Here is a 27,708-nt window from a genome sequence, read left to right as displayed (position 1 = left end):
TAAATGAAATAAAATATACACCAACTAAATACAAAAAAATAAAATAAATAAATAATCATTCCTCTTCTTTACTCAACCCTTCCCTTTAAGCGGTTAGCGTACGCGCCTTTGGCGCGGGAGACCCGGGTTCGATTCCCGGCGGGAGCTCATGTGATTCGGATTCCACGTTAATCAGTAGGTCCACGTTTCACATAGCCTCGCTGCTAAAAGGGACGCTAAATTTAAATTCAACTCAACTCAACCCTTCCCTTCACCTCCACATCTTTCACTCCTTTACAAAACAATACGTCTTTTATTAAAATCGTTCACAGTGTCGCGGCGCGGGGTCTAAGCTTACATATCAGTTTTTAATATACTCAAAGTATGCTGTTCTTTCGCAATTTTTACTATTTTTCAAATGTAGTTCCTTCAAATTTCTGCAACCAACTAATATCATTCTTGTGTAATTACGTGCTAATTAATTTTAATACAATCATAATAATAATTAAAAATTGTTCATTGATAGGGAGAAAAAAGCTTGTGGGAGCTAGAAATCATGTTTCAGCCAATTTAAAACATATTTTTTAATAATTTCATTACGTTTTAACGTGTAAAATTATTTATTTTAATAGTCATTATTAAAATTGGTCAATAGGGAAAAAGCTTGTGGGAGCTAGAAATCATGTTTCATCCAATCTAAAACATATTTTTAATTATAATTTCGATTAAACAAACATGTAAGATCATGTTTTCAAGAGAAAGAGGTCAACATTCACTTCTACATCCTCATCAATCCGTTTTATGATCCCAAAATAAATTTGGCATGTCCTACTAACCTGTCGGGGCGGCGGCGTGACCCCCAAACAAAATAATAATAACATAATAATGTCATTCCCTTCTACATCCTCCTCAATCCGTTTTATGACCTCAAAATAAATTTAACATGTCCTACTAAATCTGTTGTGATGACGTGGGGCCACTTTAAGCGACAGTACTACTTCCCTTGACCAGTGCTGATAGAAAGTGAATTTGGTTTTAAACGCCAATGGTAGTATCACCATTTATCTCAGCGATCCCGAAAACTTTGATTATACACTACTATGTTTCATTGTGCCCTCCCTTTGACCACCTATGCCGATAGGACTAAACTTCGATCTTAACGACATCGAGAACATTACAATTCATCTGAGTAACCTCAAAAACTGTGCATTTGGCGGTATTATCGTTAATTTTCGATTATTTGTACATGTCCCTGTGACCCCACTATGCGACCGCTAGAGATAATACGGGTTTCAATTCCCGGTGGAACTCATGTGGTTCGGATTCCATGTTAATTTGTAGATCCCGTCTTATATAGACTCACAGCTGAAAGGGACACTGAACCCTATATCACCTCACCTCGTGAGATATTCTATTTTTGCATAATTTTGAAATCACTTTTCAATCTTTGAACCCCCTTATTACACGCATAGATCCAAACCGAAACCTTCTTCATGGATGGGGGCTCCTGTACCATATAACCCCCATGGGATTATGGCGGTAAGTTGCAGAGTTTGAGCAGCACGCACGGACAAATCATGCTTAGATTTATATATCTATATATTAAAAAGCTAAATTTATATGTTTGTATCCAAAGAAAAGTTTATATGTTTGTCTCCAATTCTTTCGACAATGAGATCTCGAAAACTACAAGTGCTACAAACGTGCCGTTTTCGCTAGTCGATTCTAAATTTTGTGTATATTGTCCAGCTCTAATTGAATAGTTAAAAAAAACATGGCCGTTATTTCTATATTACATTTTCTAGGAATACATTGGAAGTGTTGAAATTTTTAAAAAGTTAATTATCATATCCTATGAGTTATACATTCCAACACAACATAGTTGTATATCAGGCATTTGTTTCATGGCCAAACGAAAATGAAATACGAAAGATAACCATTTCTCCAGGCTAAGATGAATCTTTATTGTTTGGAGTGTTTTGCCCAATGAATAACATATATCACTGACATTATAATTAATTTTGTATATAATATATTTGCTTATTATATACTGCATGCAAGAAGAAAGAAAACACTGATCATACATGAATTAGAAACTCTAACCGGAAGTAGGCTCAGTTTTGCAAACGGTGCGAGATATTGAAAATATAATCGAAAAATCTTCCCTTTATGGTACCCTTTACCGATTTTTCTCAAGACGTCTTTCACTTGTGTATGTAAAGGGACATGTACATATGTTGTGAGGAATGACAAGGAGATTCATGCTCATATGTGAATGATGCGCTGTTAAGAGAGCGCAGGTTCAGCTAGTATTTATTAAAATGTCATATTGAGACTTACGATATTGTATTGTCAGTAGGTCCGACCGTTACTCCGCACGGCAAAATTTTAACGAATGTTACTCTTTAAATTCTTTTATTATTATTATTATTATTATTATTATTATTATTATTAATTAATAATAATAATAATAATAATAATAATAATAATAATAATAATAATAATAATAATAATAATAATAATGCAGTAGTTAAATGGAGCACTTATCTCAATCAGCTTCGTTAATGCATTTAATCGATCAACCAAAAATGGTAGAAATCAATCCACTCTAAAGCAGTTGTTAGCTTATTCGGTGGAGCTATGACTTTCGAATTCAAAAATTTTGAATTCGAGTCTAGGTCAGAAAGTTTTTCTTTTCTGATTTAATTCTTGAAATGGAAATGTTCCTCATTCTATCTTGTAATCCTGAATAGAGATGTTTGGATACTGAAATAAGTATACTAGAATAAAAGAAAAGGAAGATAAACTACGTGATTTCTTTTGCAGTTTTCAGCTATATTTCCACCCCTATAGAGTGTTTCTAAAACTTTAGATTTCTTGATCTGTATTTTGCTCTCATACGTGTTCTAATGCGTATAGTTCCTTAGTGAATTACATAAATCTTACAGATGTCGTATCACTATCTTTCTCTTCTCTCTACATCATGTCTGGAGATTAATGTTCTGGCTATAGAGACGATTTTAAAAAATAAAACGATCTATGCTATCAGTGATACTTGTTGTAATGTTTTAACTTAAATATAAGAAATAAATCGAAAAACTGTATATTCGTCTTTCACCCTCCCCTCCCCTGTGGAAAAAATACTGCCGGCGTTACTGGTCATCATGTTGCTTAGTTAATCTATCATATTTTGTTTTACATGGAATAATTACTTGTGTATTTTATATATTAATTAGAACCTTATTTACATTTATTATGACCTTTGCTTTACGACAGCAAAGCGTATTCATGTTTATCTTAATCAGTATCCATTCCTCAGATAAAGACAGTGAGGCGAATGTAATAATTCATGCTCACATTTAAGATTTTGAGGAGTGTTCTGCGAACATGTCATGGCAAATTTCTGAACTCTGGCAAACACCATTAGGCACTGTGGTCTCCAAGCAGTTTATTAGTTCATTCGGTAGAGCTCTTGATTTTCAAATTCAAAGGTTGCGAGATCGAGTCTAGGTCAGGTAGAGAGTTTTTTTCTGATTTAATTCTTTGAAATGTTTCTCTCTTTATTTTATCTCGTAATACTGAATAGAGATGTTTGGATGCTGAAATAAGTATACTAGAATATAAGAAAAGGAAGATAATTTAGAGCAATTTTTAACTATATTTCCAACTCTCTAGGACGTTTCTAAAAGTTCGGATTTCTAGATCTCCCTTTCCTTCTCTTACGTGTTTTAACTAGGATGTTCTAATTCCTATAGTTTCTTAGTGAATCATATAGGTCTTACAGATGTCGTATCTCTTTCTTTCTCTTCTCTCTACATCATGTCTGGAAATGATGTTCTGAAAAATAGGCTAAAGCGGCGATTTTAAAAGTAAGACTATCTACACTATTAGTGATGTGGTTGTTTATGTTAACATGTAAAACAGTAGATCGAAAAACTGAGAATACGGAACTTTTCAGAGATGACAGTGTACTGATGCTTCAAATCTGTGCTTTTACTTCCTATACCTAGTTAAGTCCCTCGTCAAAATAAAAGTATTCAAAATTAATCACAGTTTCTTATGCAACTTTCCTTTCCTTGGAGTACTTCCCAGTCATATACCAGTCACAGCGATATAAAGGCACTTTTGGCGATGAGGATACAATAGATAATAAATCGTCCACGCCTGCCTCCTCACAATGTTGAATGATTTTGTTTTCGTTTCACTCATTACTCATTTGTCAATTTAATATTCTTCATTTTTGTAACTACATCGTAACTTTTAAAGTGCGTGTTGCATCTTGCATCTTTTATATATAAAGCGGGGGCTCCCTTTGTCCACAGTTTTAACAGAGCTTCCACGTAACTATATTTTTAACATATGAGTCTTCGGCGCAGGAGACCCTTGTTAGGTTCTCGGTGTTAGCTCATGTTATTCGGACTCTACGTTAACTGTAGGTTCATATCTCCTATAGGCTCGCTGTTAAACGGGATGCTAAACTTCCAACTCAACTCAGTCTTAACACTAATAGATTCTATGATCCTTTAATTGGTGCTTGACCGACTAACTAGCTCAGCTACAGATGGTGATCAGAAAAATGGAAACACCTGAACGAAATTGCAACTTACCAGATTAATATGGTGTCGGGACACCTTTCTCCTTCAGAACAGCCTTGATGCGACGTGGGATGGAGGCATAGAGGTCGTGAATGGTAGCAAGTAGAATTTTACACCATTCCTCGTGCATGGTATCGGCCAGTTCTGTGAGAGAGGATGGAGGTGGAAATCGTCGCCGGAGTCGCCGTCACATCGAGACGGACTACAGATGTTCAATTATGTTGAGATCTGGGGATTGGGCGGGCCAGGGGAGGTATTGAACTTCATCCCGATGTTCCTCAAACCACGCTGCAACAACGCCAGCTATGTGAATGGGTGCATTATCATCTTGGAAGATGGCGTCATTGTCCGGGAACATCATCCGGACCATACAATGCAAATGGTCTCCTAAAATTGCAACATAATCGTTAGCAGTGATTCATCCGCTAAGTGTGACCACAGGACCCAATGAAAACCATGATATTGCGGCCCACAGCATCACTGAACCGCCGCCATGTTTCACAGTTGGGCGGAGACACTGCAGATCATAAGCTTCTTTGGGCGTTCTCCACACATAAACACGGCCCGTGGTTGGGAATAGGGTGAAGGATGACTCATCCGACCATATCACACGTTTCCAGTCCTCAACGGTCCAAGTTGCATGGTCGCGGCACCATTTGCGGCGTGCGAAAGGGTTATGGTCCCTGATGAGCGGTTTGGCCCGTGCAACACGACCCCGTAAGTTCATGTCATGTAATTCGCGGCGGACTGTGATTGTCGAAACAGGGTGGGGGAGGTGCTGATTGAGTTCCTCCGTCACTTGCTCCGCAGTGGCACGACGGTTCTGCGTGACAATGCGCTTTAATACCCGGCGTGACCTGTCACTCATGATTTTCTTCCGCCCACCGTTCCGCTTCCCCGATGTGGTTTTCCCGTGTGTTGTGTAGGCCGTCATCACCTTCGACACTGTCCCACGCGACACACCTAACACAGTAGCCACTGCCGTCACACTCACTCCACATAACTGCGCACCAACAATTTGTCCTCTTTGAAAATCTGAGAGGTCTCCCATTTTACACTACCTCCGTCTGCTGCAGCTACTGGACACTGCTGTTCCACTGCGCCTGACGTAGTATGGAGACCGACCTAACACACCACCACCAGCGGTCCGGCGCTGCGGGCGCCACGACACCACTGCCAACCCATACATCTGACGTGTTGCCAACTACAGGTGTTTCCATTTTTCTGATCACCATCTGTAGTTCTTATGCTCTGAAGATGTTTCTCAAGATTTTGGAACGTATCTGGCGTCTATTCAGTGATATATATACTGTTATCCAATGAAGTATTCATTTTTATTTAATTGTCTGTTAGCTTTTGACGTAGCTTGTATTCATTAATAACCTGACATACACTACATATATATATATAGTTTAATTACTTGTTAGATTGGTCTGACATATAAGATTGAGGTTTGAATGTTTGATTTTTTTATAATGCTAATTTTTGTTTCGTCTGTAGATTTAATGGACAAGCTTGTAAGCATCCAGAGTTAGACATAAACAATAATGATATAATGAAATTTATTAAAGAAGTTCCTCCAATAGACTGTGGAAACAAGTCCGACTGGGTGGAGATTGTAGGAGGAACTGCAAGAATATTAGATGCAGCGAGAATTATGTATGGTGATATAGAATGTTCTTTCACAGGTGCGTATTGCATATGATGTGTTTGTATTCAGTTAGGAAATGTCGGTTTACGTAAAGCTAATATTGTAAAAAGGAATTTGTTTTTTTAAATTCGTGAGTGCATGAGACTGAAACAATTTATTGGATACCGTAAATTATATCTTTTAATTTAAATGATTCGTTAAAGACATTACAAGGATAATAGATTTCTCTATGGGGTCATGATTCTGTTTGGATTGTATGTAAGAATAGCTTTCGCATTGAACAGAACAGAAACATTTATCATTAAGACAAGATATATTGTTGATGAAATAGAGAGTGCTAAACAAATTAAAATATAAGTTAAATTTTCTTAACTTTTAACTGTAATAGTTCTCTCTAATGCTATAATGCTATGCTTCATTTCGCTTAATACGTAGTAAATTCGTGGCTAAACGTGACTGCGTTCCCGACTTCTGTGTGAGTGAGTTTTATTTTTGATTATAGTACTTGTGGTTCGGATCGAATATAAAATTGGGACTGCTGTTGCTACTGAAAAGAAACATTAAACTAATCAATCAATTTAATATCCTCGTGTACGCCTTCTGAATATATGAAAGCATCGCCGATGATTTTTACGTGTTTAATCACAAATTATTATTTTACTCATTCTGAATCGTTCGAGTACTGCTATTAGACACACATGTATTTTATGAACATGTAGGATATACGTTTTGTTTAACGAAATCGACGGATTTATTATCATTATTATTATTATTATTATTATTATTAATCAGTACTCAACGGTTGAGATAAATATTTGTTACTCATAAATTCTAGAATAATTATATTATTTGTTTTTTGTTATTCTAAGCATTTAAATAATAGTTTAAAAAAATTTAAAATGTGGTGAAGTCGATTACTTTTAAATGCCATTTGCTAATATCATGTCACTGATGAAATGCATTTCCGATTTTTAAAAATATATTCCATTTGAAAAATATGCTTTTATTTCTACAGGTTGACTTAGCTGAAGTATAAGATAAATATATCAATTTATTCCAGACTATGATAAAGGCTAAATCAAGTTCATAAGAATATATTTAATTAATCTTGTTAATTGCATTTTGATATATATATATATATTTTTTAGATATTGTAAGTTAAAATGTAGATAATTGTAATCATAAAATTATAGACCTTCTGCAGATTTGTAGCTTTGTATTGAAAATGACACTGTTTCTTCTGATGCCTTCAGCTTCCAATCTTTTAATGGTTAATGAACAGACTGATTTTTTCCTGTTCATTGGTTTTTGATGGTAAGTAAAATAAGTTTGATTCAGTCTTACCTGTTCTCCTTTAATTTCTACATTTCAAATGCTTGATCTTTCTTTGCCACTGGATGTTCTGAATTCATAAATTTTAAAGATATTTGTGTGGAAACCTTTCATAGTGTGGAAAGTTAGTAAGAAGAAAAATTTTGTACTATTCCCTGATTGAAAATAACACTACCTCCTCATTGTTTGCATTTTCCAGGCGGACAATTTGCTTTTTATAATCCCTTGGCAGTGGTCGGTCTGATATGTTTTTAATCAAAGAGGACTAATTCACACCATTAACAAAATATAGTTATATTGGTATATTTTTCTTGAATCTGAAACACAGTAATTATTCTAATAATAACCAGTTCTAATCGTGCCGTATATTGAGTTCTTTTAAGTTTATGTTTATTTATTCAGTGAAGTTAACTTCTTTTATTTTTTCATTCTCTTTACCGCACTATAGTCATTACTTTGTTAAATATTCTACGAGGGCAGATGTGACTTAAATTATTAAAGTTCTCTATTAGTCTTAACTCTGAAAAGGGGTGTTAAACTTGTAACAGACATAATAAATTTAACTAATATCTTCGTTGTACGAGGGTACAGAAACTATAAAACATTTTTCCTCACTATATCCCTCTTGCGTGAGTAAATACAATTTCTTGAATACCTCGACTGAAAAGCAGTAGCCTTTATCACCAAGGTAGGATGACGTTGTTGTAAAGGTATTAAGAAGGAAAATGATAATGAAAATTCTAAAATTACATTGCTTCTTGTGGTGCTGATTTCTATGTAAATTGTAATTATTTAATAATGGTATCCATATTTGTGCTCTAAAGTGCAATAGTGGTGTAACCAACCCACTGCACAAAATAAATTAAAACAAAATTGAGAAATAAATCTCAGCTGCTAGTAAAATATACAATGCAGCTGCCAAATAGAAGCTCTGTAAAACAATTTTCAGAAAACAATGAAAAAATTTGAACCTATATTTCTCTAATTTTTAAATTATTGTTGGTTAGACTGCTATTATATCCACGTTCACATTTCACTTAAATCTCCTTGGTTAGAATAATGAATATTTTATTTTAAATAATATTCATTGAATAATGAACCTTCTCGTATTATTATTATTATTATTATTATTATTATTATTATTATTATTATTATTATTATTATTATTATTATTTCAAAGAAAGTAGAATCCTGATTTGTGCAGGAGTATGATTTGTTCTTAAATGTTACAAATACTTGGTATATCTTCATCTTCTATTATTATTTTCTCCCGTCCTCAATATATATATATATATATATATATATATATATATATATATATATATATATATATATATATATATATATATTCGCTCTGGTTTTAATGTTTCTTTTTCTCATATTGATATAAAACTCATTACATTGGAACACTGGTCTATATATTTGTGATGAAGATGAAACATCAGAGTAATGGCACGAACACTTTTTTCCGAGGGTTCGCATCCAAGATATTCCGAAGGAGCTCATCGGAACATGTTGGTTTGTGCCCACGGGGCTCATTCTAATGAGCTGTGTCACCGGAAAGTAATTTGACAAACCAACGGCTATTCTTGGTGGTTTGCAGTTCTTTTCGACTTGCTATGCAGAATCTCCCAATTTAAATTCATGAAACAAAATTAATCGCAATTGTGTATTCTCCATGGTACACTTTCATGCAACCCTGTTCAACAATATACTCTCTTCTGACTGTTTAAGTACTCCTGAATATTTCCTGCGTGTAGTGAGTTAGTGATCTTGTTCCATCTTTGTGTTGTATTGCTGTGTTGAATTTCCCACCAGGTGTCAAAGTGGACATTTCATTCGTAACAATGTAATACGTAGGCAATACCGGCATAGGAAAATTATATTGGACTACTACTCGTATTATGTATTTTACTGTGTTGTTATTACCGCCTTTCCACTTCCAGAGGACTGAAAAATTGTAAGAGATTTTTGTGTATGCAATTTATCGTTTCAGTGCTGTGTTACACAAGTAAATTGGTTTGCTCGCATCCTACACAGTTTTGTCAAAGCTAAGATGCGTAATTTATGTTGTACAGAAACTTATCTACAAATCATACCATTTGTGTATATTCTTTTGATAAATGATAATTTGGTTGTAAAATGTACTGTTCTAAAGGAGGTTTAGTGTAATTGATCATTTCTGATCTCATCCTAAAAATTTGATTCCTTGTCGGTTAAGCGAAACAACACATTTCTGCATGATAAATGAATAAATAAATAAATGATGTTCTTTTACTGATACTTTGAAATAATTGCGTGAAGAAGTACACTCTCGCTTTCCATCGAAATATAATGTTTTCGACAGCTGCATTCAAATCTATTTAAAATTCGTGTTCTATTTAATAGTGACGTTGCACGATTCAGAATCATTTTCATCGCGCTAAAGCGTTTATTAGCAATGATAAGCAGTTTGGAAATTGCAACGCAACTGCACATATTCAGGTTATACAATTGCATCAGACTGTGATTGTCTCAATTGGCTATTTGAGGTACTGAATGAGTCCAGCAGTCAGTTTTGTATCATTCTTTCTACGGTCCTTGGTGGCAGTCCTTTTAAACAATTCCCGTGTTTGATTCCCAGCGGGAGCTCTTGTGGTTCGGATTCCATATTGAGCTGTAGGTTCGCGTCTCATATAACGTTGCTGCTGAAATGGCACCAAGTCTAATCTGATCCTCTTGAGTGATCGGCGATCTCCATCACAGAAGCTTCTCATTCCTTCTCTACTACTCTTCACCGATACGTTGACGCAAGCCCTGGTACGGAAAAGGGTCCATAAACGTTCAGAGGCCAATGATCTAACTTATGCAAAAAATTATAGAATTATTAGAGATTTTTTCTGTATAGTGCACCCCTCCTTTATCGGCACCAAAGTGAATGAAAAAATAAGAGCAAGCGACGTTAAACTTAATAATACAGAGGTTTTATACACGCTTTAAAAGTAAGTTACGATACAGTAACTTATAAAACAGTATGCAACTTCCTCCACTTACCTCTTCTTAAAATTTTTGGGTCTGCTTTTGTTTTAGAAGAAACATGTAGCTAAAAAAGGACTTCGTGCATGCAGCTGATCAATTTCATGCTTGTCCTGTTTCCTTTTTTCATTTATAGAATAGAAATTGAGAATTTTGCTTAATGTTGCCAATGAGAAGAGGAATTGCTCATCTCGATTCTAAAACAAACCAAACAAAATCGGAATGAGACTTAACATTTTACATTCGAGACGGTACAAGACTAAATCAAATTATCGTCAAGCGTTGGAGATGAGAATCGAGACGAGACGAAAAGTATCGTAAACATTTCTCGTCTTATCTCGATTCTCGAAATAGTATATGCCACTCTTTAAGTAACAATTGTTCTGTAGACTGAATCTTATACGTTATTTTGTTATTTTGTATTTCAGAGCTCACTGAATTATGGTCTGTGTATATATTTTAGTAGCAAAGCTTTTATAATTACATCTTCATATTCTACAAGTTAGTATATTATGCCTTACTGCTCAATGATATTCAATTATTTTATTACAGTTATTTTCCTTAAACCGTACAGTAGAATACTTTCTACATGAAACTTTAGTGGAAAGCTTTCGTTTAAATTTGGATAGATCTAGAGATGTCTCTTGAAGGTACAAACCCCTTTCCCGAAATCCTTACGTTTAAGCATGTTTTGCCAAACTTTATGGCAACTTTAAATTTTTAATACCATTATTATTATTATTATTATTATTATTATTATTATTATTATTATTATTATTATTATTACTGAAGGTTGTTAATTAAATGGTTCACCCTGTTCCACCTAGCTCCCGCGTAGTGGGCATCATGCTGAACAAACTCCGTGTGTCTAGGTTTTCTCCGGGTTCCGCTTCCTCCCACTTTCTTCATTCCAATTATTTCTTTCATTCTCATCATCGACGTCTTCTGTAGCTTAGCCGGCATAACCATTACTTAAAAGCAAATTTTCTTACGTCTCTTGTGAGTTCAGTATTCTTACTTTCTATATGAAATTTGCCTGGAAACTTTCCATTTTAACATTTGGCTAGTTGTAGGGACGTATGCAGAGGGTATGTTTTGATGGTTTTGACACTTCTCTCCAATCCCGACAATTTTGTAACTTTTCCCTAAGACTAGGGGCGATTTTACAGATTTTAATACAATGTGTCCTCATATGGAATTTATCTTCGATACTCGTATTATTATTATTATTATTATTATTATTATTATTATTATTATTATTATTATTATTACAGAATATTTGAGACCTAAATATTACGTTCTATTCCAATGCAAATAAGCATACTGAAGTTAAGAAAAATAAAAAAAAAAATTTTTGGACCCTCTATAAGGAAAAATTGCCTTATAAGAGATACTTTGGAAGGAAAAGAGGGGGGAAAAGAAGGTGTCAGCTACTGGATAATATGAAAATCGAAACTTCGGATGCCTAAATAGAAACTAAGTAGGATTTGTCTTCATCACCATACATAGTAACACCCTTTCTTTGGGTAAAAGATATTGGATTATGTATGCGTTATATTCATTTTTTAACAAAATATACAAATAAATATAGAAAAAGAATAGTTCCTATTTACCAATTTTTGTTGAACGAATATATGGAACGTGTTGAAAATGGCGAACGAAAATATTATTATTTCTAGTAAGAGGGAAAGAACTTAGTAACAATTCCACAATGACGTTTCAGACAAATTTATGACTCATACTAGGCCTGAAGGATGACCCGTTTGTATGCATGAATTGTTTCCGAAACACGCGAAGTTTTCAGACAGTAGGGATCGAGATTGTAGACTGTGACGTCATGTTGTTAATTTTTCCCCTGTGAAGGAAGTCGTTTCAACTCTAACTTGTAAGAACGAGAGAAATTGACTATTTTTCATGTTGTTATACACCAGAAATATCAACATTCTAAATATCCTCATAGGGAGTCGAACCGCGGACCCCTAACTGACGAAACGAATGCTTAAGCCACAACCCTAAGACTGCTCTTTTAAGTAAGAGTCAAGAAACACTCGTGTATTTAGCAAATTGCAAACGTTTACGATGCCAATATTTTATTAACGATGAAACACTGATTTTGGTCATGTTAAAATATTATAATTCGGAGAATTCAAATTTAAATTTTAAAAAAGACCGAAAGTATTTCTGTAACTTATCTCTATTATATTCGGTTATTCTCGTTGTACAATTATTTCGAGTAACTTGAACGATAGGGACACGATCTCAGATACATCGAGGACATTTAATATTTCAAAGGCTCTCCCACCGGGAATCGAAACTGAGTAACCGCCTACTGAACTATTTGATGGGTGGAATGCCTGGTTCGTTCCCAAGGCAAGTAAGCTTGAGACGGACAACATCGTGCTCGTGTGTTTTCTCGGGACACTCGCACTTGCTCATTCCACCAATTCGTCCATTATAATTGACTTGCTTCAATCATAGTCTTTCTTAACCTAACGGGCATAATCTTTGGACTTTAAACGTAAAGATTTCATTTTCAAGCTGCTAACCCAAACCAATACGAATCGAAAAAAGTTGTATTTTCTATTGCTCATTAACATGTTTTCACAAATATATATATTGTTTAAATATTGAGGTAGTTAGGGATCACTTGCCTGTCAGATATCAATCAACAGATTAATAATTACCTTTTCCAACAAGCAAGACTTTATTTTACATGAATTAAAGATTAGAAATACAAATTTAGATTATGCTCTCTCGCAGGAGACCATTCGTCCAGCTGGGAACCTTATATAAATGACAGCGAGTTTATACAATTGAAAATTACAACTTACGTTATGAATGCTGATATTCCACCCATGTTATGCAGATTGTGGTTGGTTGCTAAGAGATGGACCTTGAACCTCTCCCTTACCTTTTTATATTGTATAAATTTTGTCAGCCAGACCCTGAGGTTCTCCATAACAGCCTTGTTTGTTCTCTTAATTACTTCTTGCGCTACGTGACTGCCGGAGAACCTCATTAGTCCACGATAAGTGTAACTGTTTATTCAAAATTCTTTTGTAATTTTAACTTAAATACACATACTTTTTTTTAATCACTAGAACACAATGTTAAAAAAATATTTTTTTGATATATTTCTTTTTGAAATATTTTTTGATATATTTCTTTTTGAAACCTGTAGAGCTAACTTCTTTTTTTTCACTTATGTCACAGTTTCATTATAGTTCTCCACTGATGAGGAACTGTTCCTGAACATCACCGTAGTGTGTGTCACTCCTTTTTTTCTCATGTCATCACTCATAGTTCTGTCCACACTATATTTATAGACATTGACACTTGAGAACTAGTAGTCTATTGGTATGCACACACATATACATAAAAAAAACAGTTCACATCTGCTAATGTTCATGGATCTCAACACATTAAGTCTGTGGGGAAGTAATGTTGCGACGTAAAGTCCAAACTGTGGGGGGGTTTGTCGCAAACTTGATCGAGACTGGAACTCAGGCATGGGAGAGTTCCCGTGGCTTCAAACGGACTGGGAGCGCAGGCAGCGTAGACCACTGTGGTTCCTCCAAGGTTGAACATGGGCATGGTTTGCTGTTTGTGGCTCCAGTAGTGCTGACGAACCCAGGCAAGGGAGATTTCCTTGGGGCTCCAACTGGGCTGGTGGACACAGGCATGGTTTCTCAGCTGGTGGCTTCAATTGGGCTGACGAACACAGGCATGGTTTCCGGCTGCTGGCTTCAATTGGGCTGACGAACCCAGGCAAGGGAGATTTCCTGGTGGCTCCAATTGGACTGATGAACACAGGCATGGTTTCTCAGCTGGTGGCTTCAATTGGGCTGACGAACACAGGCATGGTTTCCGGCTGCTGGCTTCAATTGGGCTGACGAACCCAGGCAAGGGAGATTTCCTGGTGGCTCCAATTGGACTGATGAACACAGGCATGGCTTCATGGTGTACTGCTGGTGGCTTCAGTTGGGTGACTGGAACTTCGGCGGTGGAGGTTCCTGGTTCCTTGCTGTGCCTTGGTTGTTGAAGGGTGGCAAAGGGATGTCGGGATATGGTAGTGGTGAAAAGGGATTTTTGTACTTTTCATATTATTCTTTATACCAGATTGTATATATTTTAAATAATTATCATTTTTGAGGTTCAGTAGTGTTATAGTGTGTATTTCAGTGCACAAGATGAAATATGTACTCTGTCTCTTGCCTTTTTTTTTGTTTCAATAGGAAAAAAGGCAGTCTAAGACGGGTCCTCCTCTGAAAATATTAATTAGAAGGAAAATGGTAAAAAGGGAATACTCATGATGCGCGTTGTAATTTTGTTGGAGATAAGCTTACGAGCAAATTTAGACTTTTTTTGTTTTTGTAATTGCGACTGGGGGTATATGAAGGATGTGCGATTGGAATGCTAGACTCTGTTTGTGGATAGTGGGATACTGTGGAATTTTGGATTGTAGGTGGGAGGGGTCGTAATGCAATGGGGGTATGTGTAGGTAGCTTTTGTACGCTAAGTAACGTTTGCAACAGAATATTCCTAGAGTGATAAGCAATAACAGTGTTCGAGGTGTCACTGTCAGGAGTGTGATATCAAAGAATGAAAGGGCTAGTATGGGGGTAGGGAACAGAAGTAAGAAGGCAAATCGCATTCTGAAAAGATATAAAAGAAAAAAAATAATGTAATTGTGTCGAGGGAATGGCTTCTGGATTCGAACTGGGTACCGAGAGTTGGAAGGATTTAAAATGTCTGTAGAGGATAACAAAAATACCGAGTTGGTAATCGTTATGAGAAATTGTAATGACGTCATTGAAGTACTTATAGGTATTGAGTATTGATTTACAAAATAAGGCATTATTAACTAAAAGAATTGTATAAAAATTTATTGGTACTCGTGCTTGTGAAAAGAGCAGACATAGAAAGCTAACAGTATATTGAACCAAAATTAAATCCTTTATTTCCTGTTTGGGTATTTTTGTGGAAAAATGCAAACTTTCTCCTCATTAAAGGAATGTGTGTGTGTGAGTAATTGAACACGTTTGCCGTTGCTAATCGACCTTGGGGATGCTGATTTCAAAAGTGAAACTTTTCTCGCGCTGTGATTGACTGTTTTAGAGCCGAAGGAATTTGTTTATGCTATTAACAGATTTGTACAATTAGTATGAGTTGGGATGGGGAAGGGTTGACTTTGTTGGTGCTATGCGAGTGATTGATGTGATGTTAGGTTATGTGCCTTGGATATGTGGGATAGTGAAAAAAGGTGTGGAGTGATAAAATATGAAGTGTTTAAGTTAATGAAATTAATTTGTTTGAGGGTAGGCGAAATGAAAGAAAATCGTTTGCTGAAAAATGACTATTCAACGTACCGGACTGGTGAAATAAAGGTTGGTAAGTACCAGAACTAATGTGCGTGGTTTAATAATTTGTGATATTTACCCGTCGTTATATGCGCAGTGTAGGAACTAGTATAAACACATAAATAATTAATTTGTTGTATATTGATGTTTATATTATTTAAGTGTGAGACGAAGGCGGTAACTGAAATAAAGTGTCAATATTACTCAATTTCCATCTTGGTAGTTTATTTAATCACGGATATGTGTTTAGGAATTGTTTATATTTAGTAACGAATTTAGGATTGCTCTCTGTATCCGGAATGAATAATTTTAATCTATTTTTCGCCATACTGACAATCTTACCATCCGTGTCAAGTTGATAAGTGTTGGAGTCAAGCTTGTTTAATAATCTATATGGCCCGTTGTAAAGTGACCGAAGGGGACCACATTCGTCCTTACGCGTTGCTAATTTTCTTAACCAAGACTTGAGAGCCAGGAAGAAACTCCGTGGAAGCCTGATTTGTCTCATTTTTTTCTTTCAAACGTTGAAAGGCTTGTTCCTTCCTATATTCCAATAGATCACGAAACTCATTTAGCATGGCTAATCTGTCCGCAACATCCGGGGGTGGGTCAATGGTAGGGAGAATATTTTGCAAAGGAAAGCGCGGTTCACGTCCGAATAAGATGTAAAAAGGTGATACTCCATAGGCAGTTAGGGGGCTTTGGTTGATGGTCGCTGTGGCCCTTTTTAACCCTCGAGAAGTCGCGCTGAAAAAGTAACGCGAGTAGTCGCGCGCGGTCAAAAGGACCGCAAGAACATAATGCGTTGCAAATATTGTTTTAAATATTTTTTCTTGTATTAGAAACGTAATTTTGTATATTTTCTGATTAAGAGGGATTAAAATAATGCAAATAAGAGGGATTATAATAAGTTTTACAGTAGTAACTATTAGTGGAACCCACTATTAGACATGTACTGTTTTCTTTTTTATTTCTTATTTGGAATAAAATGTTTTTTTTTTCGTTACATATTTCTTTAGATAGATAACTACGCACTGGTTTTATTGAAAATTCTAATTCTGATGACGATCTTTTGTTTTTGTCAACTCTTTGGTTCGTCTAAAATTAGAAATGCAATAGTAAATTAGTAAAATAAATACTATATACACATAACAATAAAACAAAGCTTCAAAGCGTATTTTACATTAAATTATAGCTCACTCGTAGCTAAGCGGTTAGCATACACTCCTTTGGCGTAGAACTTCCGGGTTCGATTCCCGGTGGGATCTCATGTGGTTCGGATCCCACGTTAAGCAGTAGGTCTACGTCTTACATAGCCTTCATGCTGAAAGGGGCGCTAAATTGAAATCAAATCAAATTTGCATTGAATTATTTTACGGTCATATTATTTTAAAACTTCACCTATACAACACTACATTGAATTATTCTAGGTTATATTCAAATTTACACTGTTTTACACTTCGTCGTCGCTTATTTCGGCCTCTGCTGCGCTGACAACATTCGGGGAATCGCTGGTCATTTCTGGGTTTGAGATCTTCAGACTGGCTCGCAGACTCCTCACTTCTACTTTGGTGTTCACTCACTTATACATTATCTTTTTTTGTTATGATCTTTCTCAGACAAAACTTCCACGAGATCATCATGGCTGATTTATCCGAATAGTCCATTCCTAACATTTCCCGCCGTTCTTTTAAGCTGCTCATTTCTAATTTCCTCTTTTTCCATACTTGGTATCAGTTTGTTAACTTTGTCGACCTCTCTTCCATACATTAAAATAATATTTATGTTTATAAAGCTTAAAACATCTCCAAAGCAAAGGTCACGTGCAGAGCGGAACACAGAGAAAAAAACATTACACGGTTAGTCGCGCGCGGTGGAAAGCACCGCAGAGTCACTAAACAATCACTAGTAGTTAAACTAAACAAAGGATAAGGGAGTGATTGAGCAGGAATGTTCCTGAAGGTTAGGGGTAAGATTAGGTAGACGATGGAGTCTGTCGGACAAACAGAGTGGGCACACGATAAAAAATAATTTCGCTGCGGTGCTTTTGACCACGGCGCGACTACACGAGGGTTAAGAAGTTTGGCCACTGTCGCTGATTGTCTCTTGTTAAGAATTTGAAAACTGTTTGTAAGTTCGCGATGCGAGACTCGACTTGATCAATTGTTTTATGGGCGCCTGGTAGTGCGTACTTAATTTTGATACCCATAGAATATAGAAAAGCTTTGGTTTTTGTACTGGTGGGGTAGATTGTTGATCTGTATAAATAATCTCCATGACACGAAAGGGAATTATTAACTCATGCGTTATGAATTCTATAAAAGCATCTGAGGTAGGTGTCTTTATTGGTTTGGTTACTGTATATGATCAATGTAGGTCAGTAGCCACATAGAAATGGGTAAATTCATCTCCTTCTGATGGCAGTAATTTACCACAAATGTCTATTTGCCACGTGGAGAAGAGATTAGTGGGGGGCAATCTTTGCACGTGATCAACAAGTTTCTGGTACTTGTGTTTGAAGTATCCACAGTCTAAACAGGACTGTAATTTATTGTGAAGCCAGCTTTTAAGTTAGGTGTGTAATATTTGTTGCGAATGAGATAATATAGCTTCAGATACCCAGGATGAATCAACGAGTTGTTGTGAAATTCATAAAAAATAGTAGCAAAATTTTGGGTACACAAAGTAAAGTGCGCGGCTGGGTCGGGGAATACATTTTGCGATACAATAGGTTGTTCTGAAAAAAGTATTGTTTATTCCAAGTCTCGTAATGTTTGTTCGTACGGTCTGCAGTAATGAGTGCGGTGATAATTTTTGAAAAATATGGGTCGTTACGTTGAAGTTGAGATATGTCTGTTTTTGTGTCTAAGGCTAACAGATGATAAGGATGCACGTCCGCGTCTAATAGCTGTAAATCTGTTTCATCGAAAGGTAATGGATTCCTACTTAATAAGTCACTTACCGGATTGTGGGCAGAGCGCACGTGAAGCAATGTAAAATCATATTGGTTAATCTGTTCCAACCACCGTAAAATTTTTGGCGTCAATTGTGTGGTGGATTTTAAAGCAAATAACTATTTATTGTCTGTTACTAAAGTGAAATGGTGGCCTAATAAATATTTCTTAAATTTCGTTAGTGCAAAGAAAATGGCAAATAAATCCAAATTATAAATAGGAAGTGGTCTTATGCGTTGTGGGTGTCTTGCCGATATATAACATACCGCGTGATAGTCTTTTTCTCCTATCTTTCTCTGAAACAAACATGCGCCAACGCCATCTGTTGACGAATCGCACATTACCATGTGTTCTGTGTTTTCAACGCTGTAAAGCTGTAGTATAGGTGGGTTAACTAAAAGTTGCCTCATGCTTTCAAATACACTTTCCATATCAGGAGTCCATTGTAACTTTTTTGGGTTCCCCCGGAGGGCCTTGTTTAGGGGCTCAAGTTTTTGCTAGATGAAAGGGATGTGGTTCCTGTAAAAATTAACACTAGCAAGCCATCCGCGTAATTTTTTGATTGTTGTGGGCTTGGGTAGTTTAGTGATAGCGTCTAGTTTGGCCGGATCAGGCTTCAAAGAACCGTGAGGAACAATGCGTCCAAGACATTTTACCGAGGTTACTCCGAATTCTGATTTATCTATATTAAATAGCAATAAGTGTTTTTCTGCTAGCTCCAAGACTTGGTCAAAAATTTCTAGCAAATGTGAGTATGAAGAGGAATAAATGTAAAAGTCATCTACATACAAAAAAAAGTTTTTGGCAGGAATGTCACGGTAAATAGTACGTAAAATACGTTGTAAATTGATAGTAGAGTTTTTGTGGCCTTGTGGCTGTACGCATAGTTCGTACTGTGAATGTGGTAAATTTAAGTCACGAACTGAAAAAGCAGTACTAGGGCGGTTTTCTTCTGCAAGGGGACACTGGAAAAACGACTGAGATAAGCCAAGGAGTATGATTCACTTGGCTTCTGCCATAGAATCCAATACTTCCTGTATTAGTTGAATAGCATCAGCTATGGAGTGGCATTTACCAGATAACGTGCGTAAATCAAGTACAACACGAAGGTCTCCTTTTGAGTTCGGTTTAACTATTGCTAAGATGTTATTCCAGTACTGGGACGAGGAGGGCTGTATGATGCCTTGTTCTAAAAATTGCAAAATCTTTTCTTTCAGTTTGGGGCACAGTCTATGCGGAATTGTGTATTGACGATTGACAAATGGTTGACAATCAATGAAGTCTAAGAAGACACTAAAAGTCTTAATTTTTGTGAAGTCCGTAGGAAACCATTTAAATGTCGTTACTCTCTTTTTCAGAACATCCAACATTTGTTGTTTTTGAGTAGGAGAAAGATCCGGATTGATATTGAATTTCATGAAATCAATATAGTCTTTTATTTTGGCCATGCGTTCTATTCGGTTCTCTTCTGCATGTTTCTCGGTTGGTTCATACAGCTGAATTACTGAAAACACATTTGACTCCTGTATGTCCTTTGGAAGTATTGTGCCCAATGCAATGGGCGTTCCCTCTGGTCATAATTAGATAAATTTACAATAGGGATTGCAAGGTTATCAGTTAATATTGCTGAGTGTACCGTGTAGCATCCCTTAAAATTTTCATGAATTGGCGAATGAATATAAAAATGCTTAATGTCTGAGTGTAACGGAATATGCAGTTTGAGCATGCCTACTCCTTGCGCCGGGATTGTTTGCGTTTTGGCAGTGTGGAAAACAAATATTTGTTTTCAGGAGAACTTGCTTGTAACATTTGTTAGTAGATGTACCTGTGCGTTACTGTTGGGAGGAGGGGTGGGGGTTTCTTACCGAAATGTTCTAATGATAAAGTTCTATTGTTATAATCTAAGTGTGCCAGATGTTCTTTCAAGAATTGATTACCCAGAATGATGGGACAGGAACGTAAGGGCATTATGCGAAAAGGTATTGAAAAATTATAACCCTGTATATTTACCGTTAATGTCACCGCATGGGTGAAGGTAACCCAGATATGCCGTTTAGTACTGTAGTTAGTGGGAAAGGCTTTACCTGAGGGGGTACTAAATGACTGGGGAGTAAATTTAATTCTGCGCCTGTATCTAATATTAGAGAGTGTGTTTTCCCTGAGATTTTCCCTTGTATGACGTTAACTGATGCTGAAAGATTATAGGTACCTGTAATGTGCATTTTTTGTGGAAATGCGGTTTGGGGTTCATTTCTAACTCTAGCAGTTGCAATGTGTGCGTAGTAGCACTTTGTGAAGTGGTAGTGTATCATGTGATACCATATGATTATCTAGATTGACAGGGGGTGGAGCATCTGTCCCCCTAATTTTCCCCGTTTTTTGAACTAGTGTCCGTGGAAGGTAAGGAAGGCAAAGGAGTGGTAGCATAATGTTGAGTAGGGACTTGAGATGGGGGGAGTAATTGGGATAAAAATAGGGTTAGGGGTAGTACCCAGAGAAAGGATGTGGGTAGACTGGAGGGTACATCGATGCAAAATTCGTTGATGCGGAAAAACCCCTTGATTGTTGGTTATTGGAATTTCTAAAGGAAGGCCGTAGTTTTTTTCTTAAAATGTTTTTGCTGTTTTGATTGGTTCGTGGGCTGCGATTTAGAACTTTGGCGGTTGCTCTGACATGCACAAATTTTGTCCTCAGACTTCTTAATTGCGTCGTCTGACTTTTGATCACAGGGGGACTGCCTGTGCTTATTAGAACAGCAATGATGATCTGTGGCAGTATTTTTGACTGCTGGTAGTCGCTATGTCTACTGGGGGATTGATGAAAGGACGCCCGTTTTGGCCTGCGAAAGTGGTCCGAACAACAGCTATTATTCGGATATGAAGAGCGGTTAAATGAGCTAGCGTGTGCATCCTCCGTAAATGCCACAGTGTGCTGTACTGGCTGGGCATTCATATGTGTATTAACTTGAAATTGGAGGGCATCTAGGCGAGCAATGATATTTTGAAGTGAATCATTCGCCGTTTGGGAAATACTGGTGGAAGGCGGAGGAATATTGGAAACAGCAGGCAGGCTTGCCAACCGTCTTTGTGCTAATCTATCGGCTTGTTCCCTAGTAGAGGCTAGAGTAATTAATTCTGCAAAGTTGCGAATGTTTTTTTGAGAAAATTCAACTATGTGATGTGGCAGCATTCCTGTAATAGCATTTAATAAAAATTCGTTAAAGCTAGGAGGGTTCTCTATTTGGGTAGACAAATATTTTTTGGCGTATAAGTAATGCAAAAGAGATTCGGAAGGGTCCTGAACCCTAGACCTATATGTTTCTGTTGCTGATATAGCCAAGTTGTTGGACCAAATTGTTTCAAAAATTTGTTTTTAAGATCTGTCCATGACAAAGCGTCTAACCCGGCAGTGGTTTGATACCAGTAAAGGGTACATCTGCTAGACACAACGAAAAAATATTTTTCATTCTATCTTCTGACCAACCAGATATTTTTGCTGTGCGTTCGAAATTCGTTAGAAACAAATCTGCCCTCTCTAAAGGTGTGCCCGCAAATATTGTGAGAGAGTTGGGGTTAACCGAAACGGATGCGGAGCCTAACGTGACAGAGGTTGAAGGTTGGCAAACTGTATGGGAAGGAGTATTAACTACAGGTTCTGGAGTTATAGAATGGGGTGTAGTGCTGTTAGCGTGTAGGTTAATGGAGGTAGCAGGAAGAGTCGTCGAAGACTGCGGGGCTACTACGTGACCGTTTATGTCCATCGTTTGCGCAAGACTACGTGTTATTGGTATTATAGAATACTAGAATACACTCGAAAATATATTGGTAAAAAAAAAAAAAAGAAAGAAAGAAAAAAAACAAAAAAAAAGCAAATGCACTGAAAGAACTATACCACTGCACTGAAAGAACGTCCAAAAGGAAGAAACGAAAAAATATAAGTCTGGTATAAAGAAAACTGCTGTCATTTAATATAGAGCCCCAGCTGTATTCTTTCGTCTGGGAGCCATGTTTAAATAATGTGCCTGCAAATATTAATTAGCAGATTAATAATTACCTTTTTCAACAAGCAAGACTTTATTTTACATGAATTAAAGATTAAAAATACAAATTTAGATTATGCTCTCTCGCAGGAGACCATTCGTCCAGCTTGGAACCTTATATAAATGACAGCGAGTTTATACAATTGAAAATTACAACTTACGTTATGAATGCTGATATTCCACCCATGTTATGCAGATTGTGGTTGGTTGCTAAGAGATGGACCTTGGACCTCTCCCTTACCCTTTTATATTGTATAAATTTCGTCAGCCAGACCCTGAGATTCTCCATAACAGCCTTGTTTGTTCTCTTAATTACTTCTTGCGCTACGTAACTGCCGGAGAACCTAATTAGTTCACGATAGGTGTAACTGTTTATTCAAAATTCTTTTGTAATTTTAACTTAAATACACATACATTTTTTAATCACTAGAACACAATGTTAAAAAAATATTTTTTTGATATATTTCTTTTTGAAACCTATAGAGCTAACTTTTTTAGCTTATGTCACAGTTTCATTACAATATATATATATATATATATATATATATATATATATAGAGAGAGAGAGAGAGAGAGAGAGACCGAGAGAGAGAAAATGGGGAATCCTAATTCCATTCAAAAGTGAAACAGCAGACTCATAATACCTTAACCTAAAACGAAACAACTACATGTTGTTTGGAACTTTTCTAGAATATGTACGGATATTCTGAAAAGTGCCAATGAGAGTTTGATTGGATCAGTGAGTCAGTGGGTCGAGTTTTCTGGGTGTCAGTGGGTCGTGGGTCAACAGCATGTAACCCACTGCGACCCACCACCTACCGTGACCCACTCTGCTCACTGCATTGTAGACAGCATCTTCTAAACACGTTTCTTTTAACACTCGATCCTAGCCATAGAAACTAAAAACACGTTTCTGATTGGTTGCAGTTTGCGATTGTCCAAACCAGGCCCGCAACTAGAGGGGGCTAGGGAACATGCCTCCATAAAATTTTTGTGGCACCTCCAGACCTCAACACAGAAAACAAAATTTAGATATGTGTAAGAGAATTTTTAATCACTTCTCCCCTCGCTAACATATTCATGGCCCCTCTAAGCCTCTGTGGCTGGTTGCGGGTCTGGTCCAAACCTGGTGTATGTATTGTGCATTATAGTTGTAAGAGAAGAAAATTATCACTTTGTTGGAGTTGAAGAAGAAGATTGAAGAAGCAGTTGAGGTTAAATTTATATCATGGTAGTCAAGGTGGAACAAAACGAGTCCTGCGTGGTTTCTAATCCATTCCTACTACTACTTCTTCTTATACAGTGGAATCGTATAGCAAAACTGCACACGTAACGTAAATAAATCACTTTTTTGGTTATTATTTGTTTATAAAATTGGAAAAAAAAATCCTTGGCCCGAGTTTGAACCCACGCCAAAAGCAATTATAATTACTAGCGTATTGCGCTAGCACACACGGCCACGAAGACCGCCAGTAACAGTTCCTTCATTTCTGCTGTATTTACATACGCTACGTGGCAAGAAACTGATAATTGCAACTAAGCAAACCCCGTATTTAGCTCCTATGAGTAGAGTCGAGCGTGATTTAAAAATATGCTTCTGAACACTGGCGAATTTGTGTACGTTTTACTTTCAAGTCCTGCATTTTCGTTTTTCCATTTGTTTCTGTTTACGGACCTGAGATTAGTATCCCTAAGTGAAGAAAGAACTTGAGGCATTTTTGGACATTAATATTTGTAATTATAATAATAGCAATAGGACTTATACTACTACTTGGCTTTCGAAACTATGAGTTTTTAGAGGAGCTAACTACAGAAAAAAAATATTTTTGAATCACTGTAATATATAAATTATTATATAAAAAATGAAGTAACTATGTGTGCCTAATCATTACGGTCAAATTGCAGTCAAATGAAACGAATTTTGGTATATAGTTAGGCTTTACTTCAAAATTGGATGTAATCATATTGCTTTCATTATAATAATATCCTAAGGTATAGTGGGGATCCGAATTTTTGCGAAAAAAATTGAGTATCTTACAAGCCGTTCAACTTATGGAGCTGAAATTCAGTATATTAACTCTTTATTGAAAATGAACAGAACGTCTCCTAGCATTTTTTAAACTTCTCCTTTATGTGGAGGAGCGGCACTTTATATATACAATGGTATATTGATAATGGGTTAGTCTGTAAAAATAATTGAAAACGATCGATATTAGTTGAGACACAAACAATACAGTGCTTCGCATCATATATCCAAATCCATATATGCTTACCATCAGGGACGGATCCAGAACGCACTTCTGCTGGGGCGGTTGGTTGTAAACTGCTAGTAAGAGCTACTTTTAAAAGCTCCGAACTCTAGGTTTTATTTATACATAAAGTAAGAGAGTTTCCTCTTCTGAGGGGCGATCGCTCCCCTGCGTCCGCCCCTGCTTACCATGCCCTTTCTACTATAATAATTGCTGAAGCTTGTTTATTATATGGAGCGTTTAGAGCACAGAGCAATCAACCCATAAAGTTGTGAGAAAAATAGATATAAAATTTGTAATGTAAGCTTCTGTACGTTGGTCTACTTACCTTGATTTGGGACTTTAAAAATTCTATCCGTTTTTCCACTTAAAAATATCGATAATTCAGCAAGGAAATAATTAGACCATGATAATTTAATTGAAATTCATCGTAATTTTATCCATGACAAACACTTTACCATTTTATATCGTAAAGGTCAGATCCATCGTTATTGTAACATCGGTGCTTGAGCGAAGAAATTCAAACTCGGATTACTTAGAATTTCACAACCTGGTTATATTACAGGTGTAAGCTCTTTAGTCGGTAAAGAGGCCGTGGATCATGTGTCAGAGTTGATGATGATGTGTTCTGGTGGGTCAATGGTTCATGATGGATGGTGGGTCGGAGTGGGTGATAATGGGTCACGGTGGGTGGTAGATCAAGTTTTCATTGACTCACGCCATCTCTGGGTTAACTGGTTTGGGTTCGGTTTAAACTTGAAACAGAATGGGTCCGTTTATTTCAGAAAACGAACCGTAATTTGGTTCAGTTTTGTTTGAAAACAGACACTATATTGCTACTTTTAAGAATATCCTACACATTTTGGAGAAGTTCCAAACGACCTGTAGTTGTTTCGTTTTAGGTTAAGGTATTATGAGTCTGCTGTTTCACGGAATTAGGATTCCCCATTTTCTCTCTCTCTCTCTCTCCCTCTCTCGATATATATATATATATATATATATATATATATATATATATATATATATATATATATATATATATAGTGAAAATGTGTTAATGAGCAATAGAAAATACAACTATTTTCCGTTTCGGATCGGTTTGGGTTAACAGCTTGAAAATGAAATCTTTACGTTTGATGCCCAACGATTACGCCTGTTAGGTTGAGGAAGACAAGCAAGTGAAGTATGATGGAGGAATTGGTGGAATGAGAAAGTGGGAGTGTCCCGAGAAAACCCACGAACACGATGTTGTCCGTCTCAAGCTTACTTGCCTTGGGAACGAACCAGGCACTCCACCCATCAGATAGTTCAGTAGGCGGGTACTCAGTTTCGATTCCCGGTGGGAGAGCCTTTGAACTATTAAATGTCCTCGATGTATCTGTATTCATGTCCCTGTTACACCGTGCTCGTGGGTTTTCTCGGGGTTCTCCCGTTTCCTCCCACTTTCTTCATTCCACCATTTCACTCATCTCTCATTATCACCGTCTCCTTTAGCCTAACCGGCATAACCGTGGGACGTTAAACTTAAAGATTTCATTTTCATGTCCCTGTCGTTCAAGTTTACTCGAAATAACTGTACAACGAGAATAACGAATATAATAGAGATAAGTTACGGAGATAATTTCGGTCTTTTTTAAAATTTAAACTTGAATTCTCTGGACTATAGTATTTTATCATGACCGAACTCAGTGTTTCATCGTTAATAAAATATTGGATCGTAAACGTTTGCAATTTGCTACATAGACGAGTGTTTCTTGACTTTTACTTAAAGAGCAGTCTTACGATAGTGGCTTAAGCATTCGTTTCGTCAGTTAGGGGTCCGCGGTTCGACTCCCTATGAGGATATTTAGAATGTTGATATTTCTGGTGTATAACAACATGAAAAATAGTCAATTTCTCTCGTTCTTACAAGTTAGAGTTGAAACGACTTCCTTCACAGGGGAAAAACTAACAACATGACGTCACAGTCTACAACCCCGATCCCTACTGTCTGAAAATTTCGCGTGTTTCGGAAACAATTCATGCATACAAACGGGTCATCCTTCAGGCCTAGTATGAGTCATAAATTTATCTGAAACGTCATTGTGGAACTGTTACTAAGTTGTGGAATTGTTACTAAGTTCTTTCCCTCTTACTAGAAATAATAATATTTTCGTTCGCAATTTTCAACACGTTCCATATATTCGTTCAACAAAAATTGGTAAATAGGAACTATTCTTTTTCTATATTTGTTTGTATATTTTGTTAAAACATCAATATAATGCATACATAATCCAATATCTTTTACCCAAAGAAAGGATGTTACTATGTATCGTGATGAAGATAAATCCTACCTAGTTTCCGAAGGTTCGATTTTCATATTATCCAGTAGCTGACCCTTTTTTCCCCTTTTCCTTCCAAAGTATCTCTTATAAGGCAATTCATCTGTATGGAGGTCCAAAAAATTTCTTTTCATTTTTCTTAACTTCAGTATGCTTATTTGCATTGGAATAGAACGTAATATTGAGGTCTCAAATATTCAGTAATAATAATAA

General features: G+C 36.5%; 1 protein-coding gene across 6 annotated transcripts in view; it reads left to right on the top strand.

Moving 5' to 3' along the window:
- Nucleotides 1–27,708, top strand: part of LOC145693379 (uncharacterized) — a 376,924-nt gene that overhangs the window by 136,009 nt on the left and 213,207 nt on the right. For 5 of the 6 annotated variants that reach the window (XM_081769325.1, XM_081769321.1, XM_081769322.1 and 2 more), the window contains one exon: nucleotides 6,075–6,262. In XM_081769325.1, coding sequence (XP_081625451.1) covers nucleotides 6,075–6,262 — 188 coding nt within the window. Of the gene's footprint in view, nucleotides 1–6,074; nucleotides 6,263–15,488; nucleotides 15,964–27,708 lie in introns of those variants that run through there. The other variant, XM_081769326.1, reaches the window with a different exon arrangement.

Source organism: Thermobia domestica, chromosome 8, assembly GCF_964235325.1.
Source record: "Thermobia domestica chromosome 8, izTheDome1.hap1.1, whole genome shotgun sequence".
NCBI classification, from domain to species: Eukaryota; Metazoa; Arthropoda; class Insecta; order Zygentoma; family Lepismatidae; genus Thermobia; species Thermobia domestica.
The sequence above is the reverse complement of the archived record's forward strand: the minus strand, read 5'-3'. Positions and strand labels throughout refer to the sequence as shown.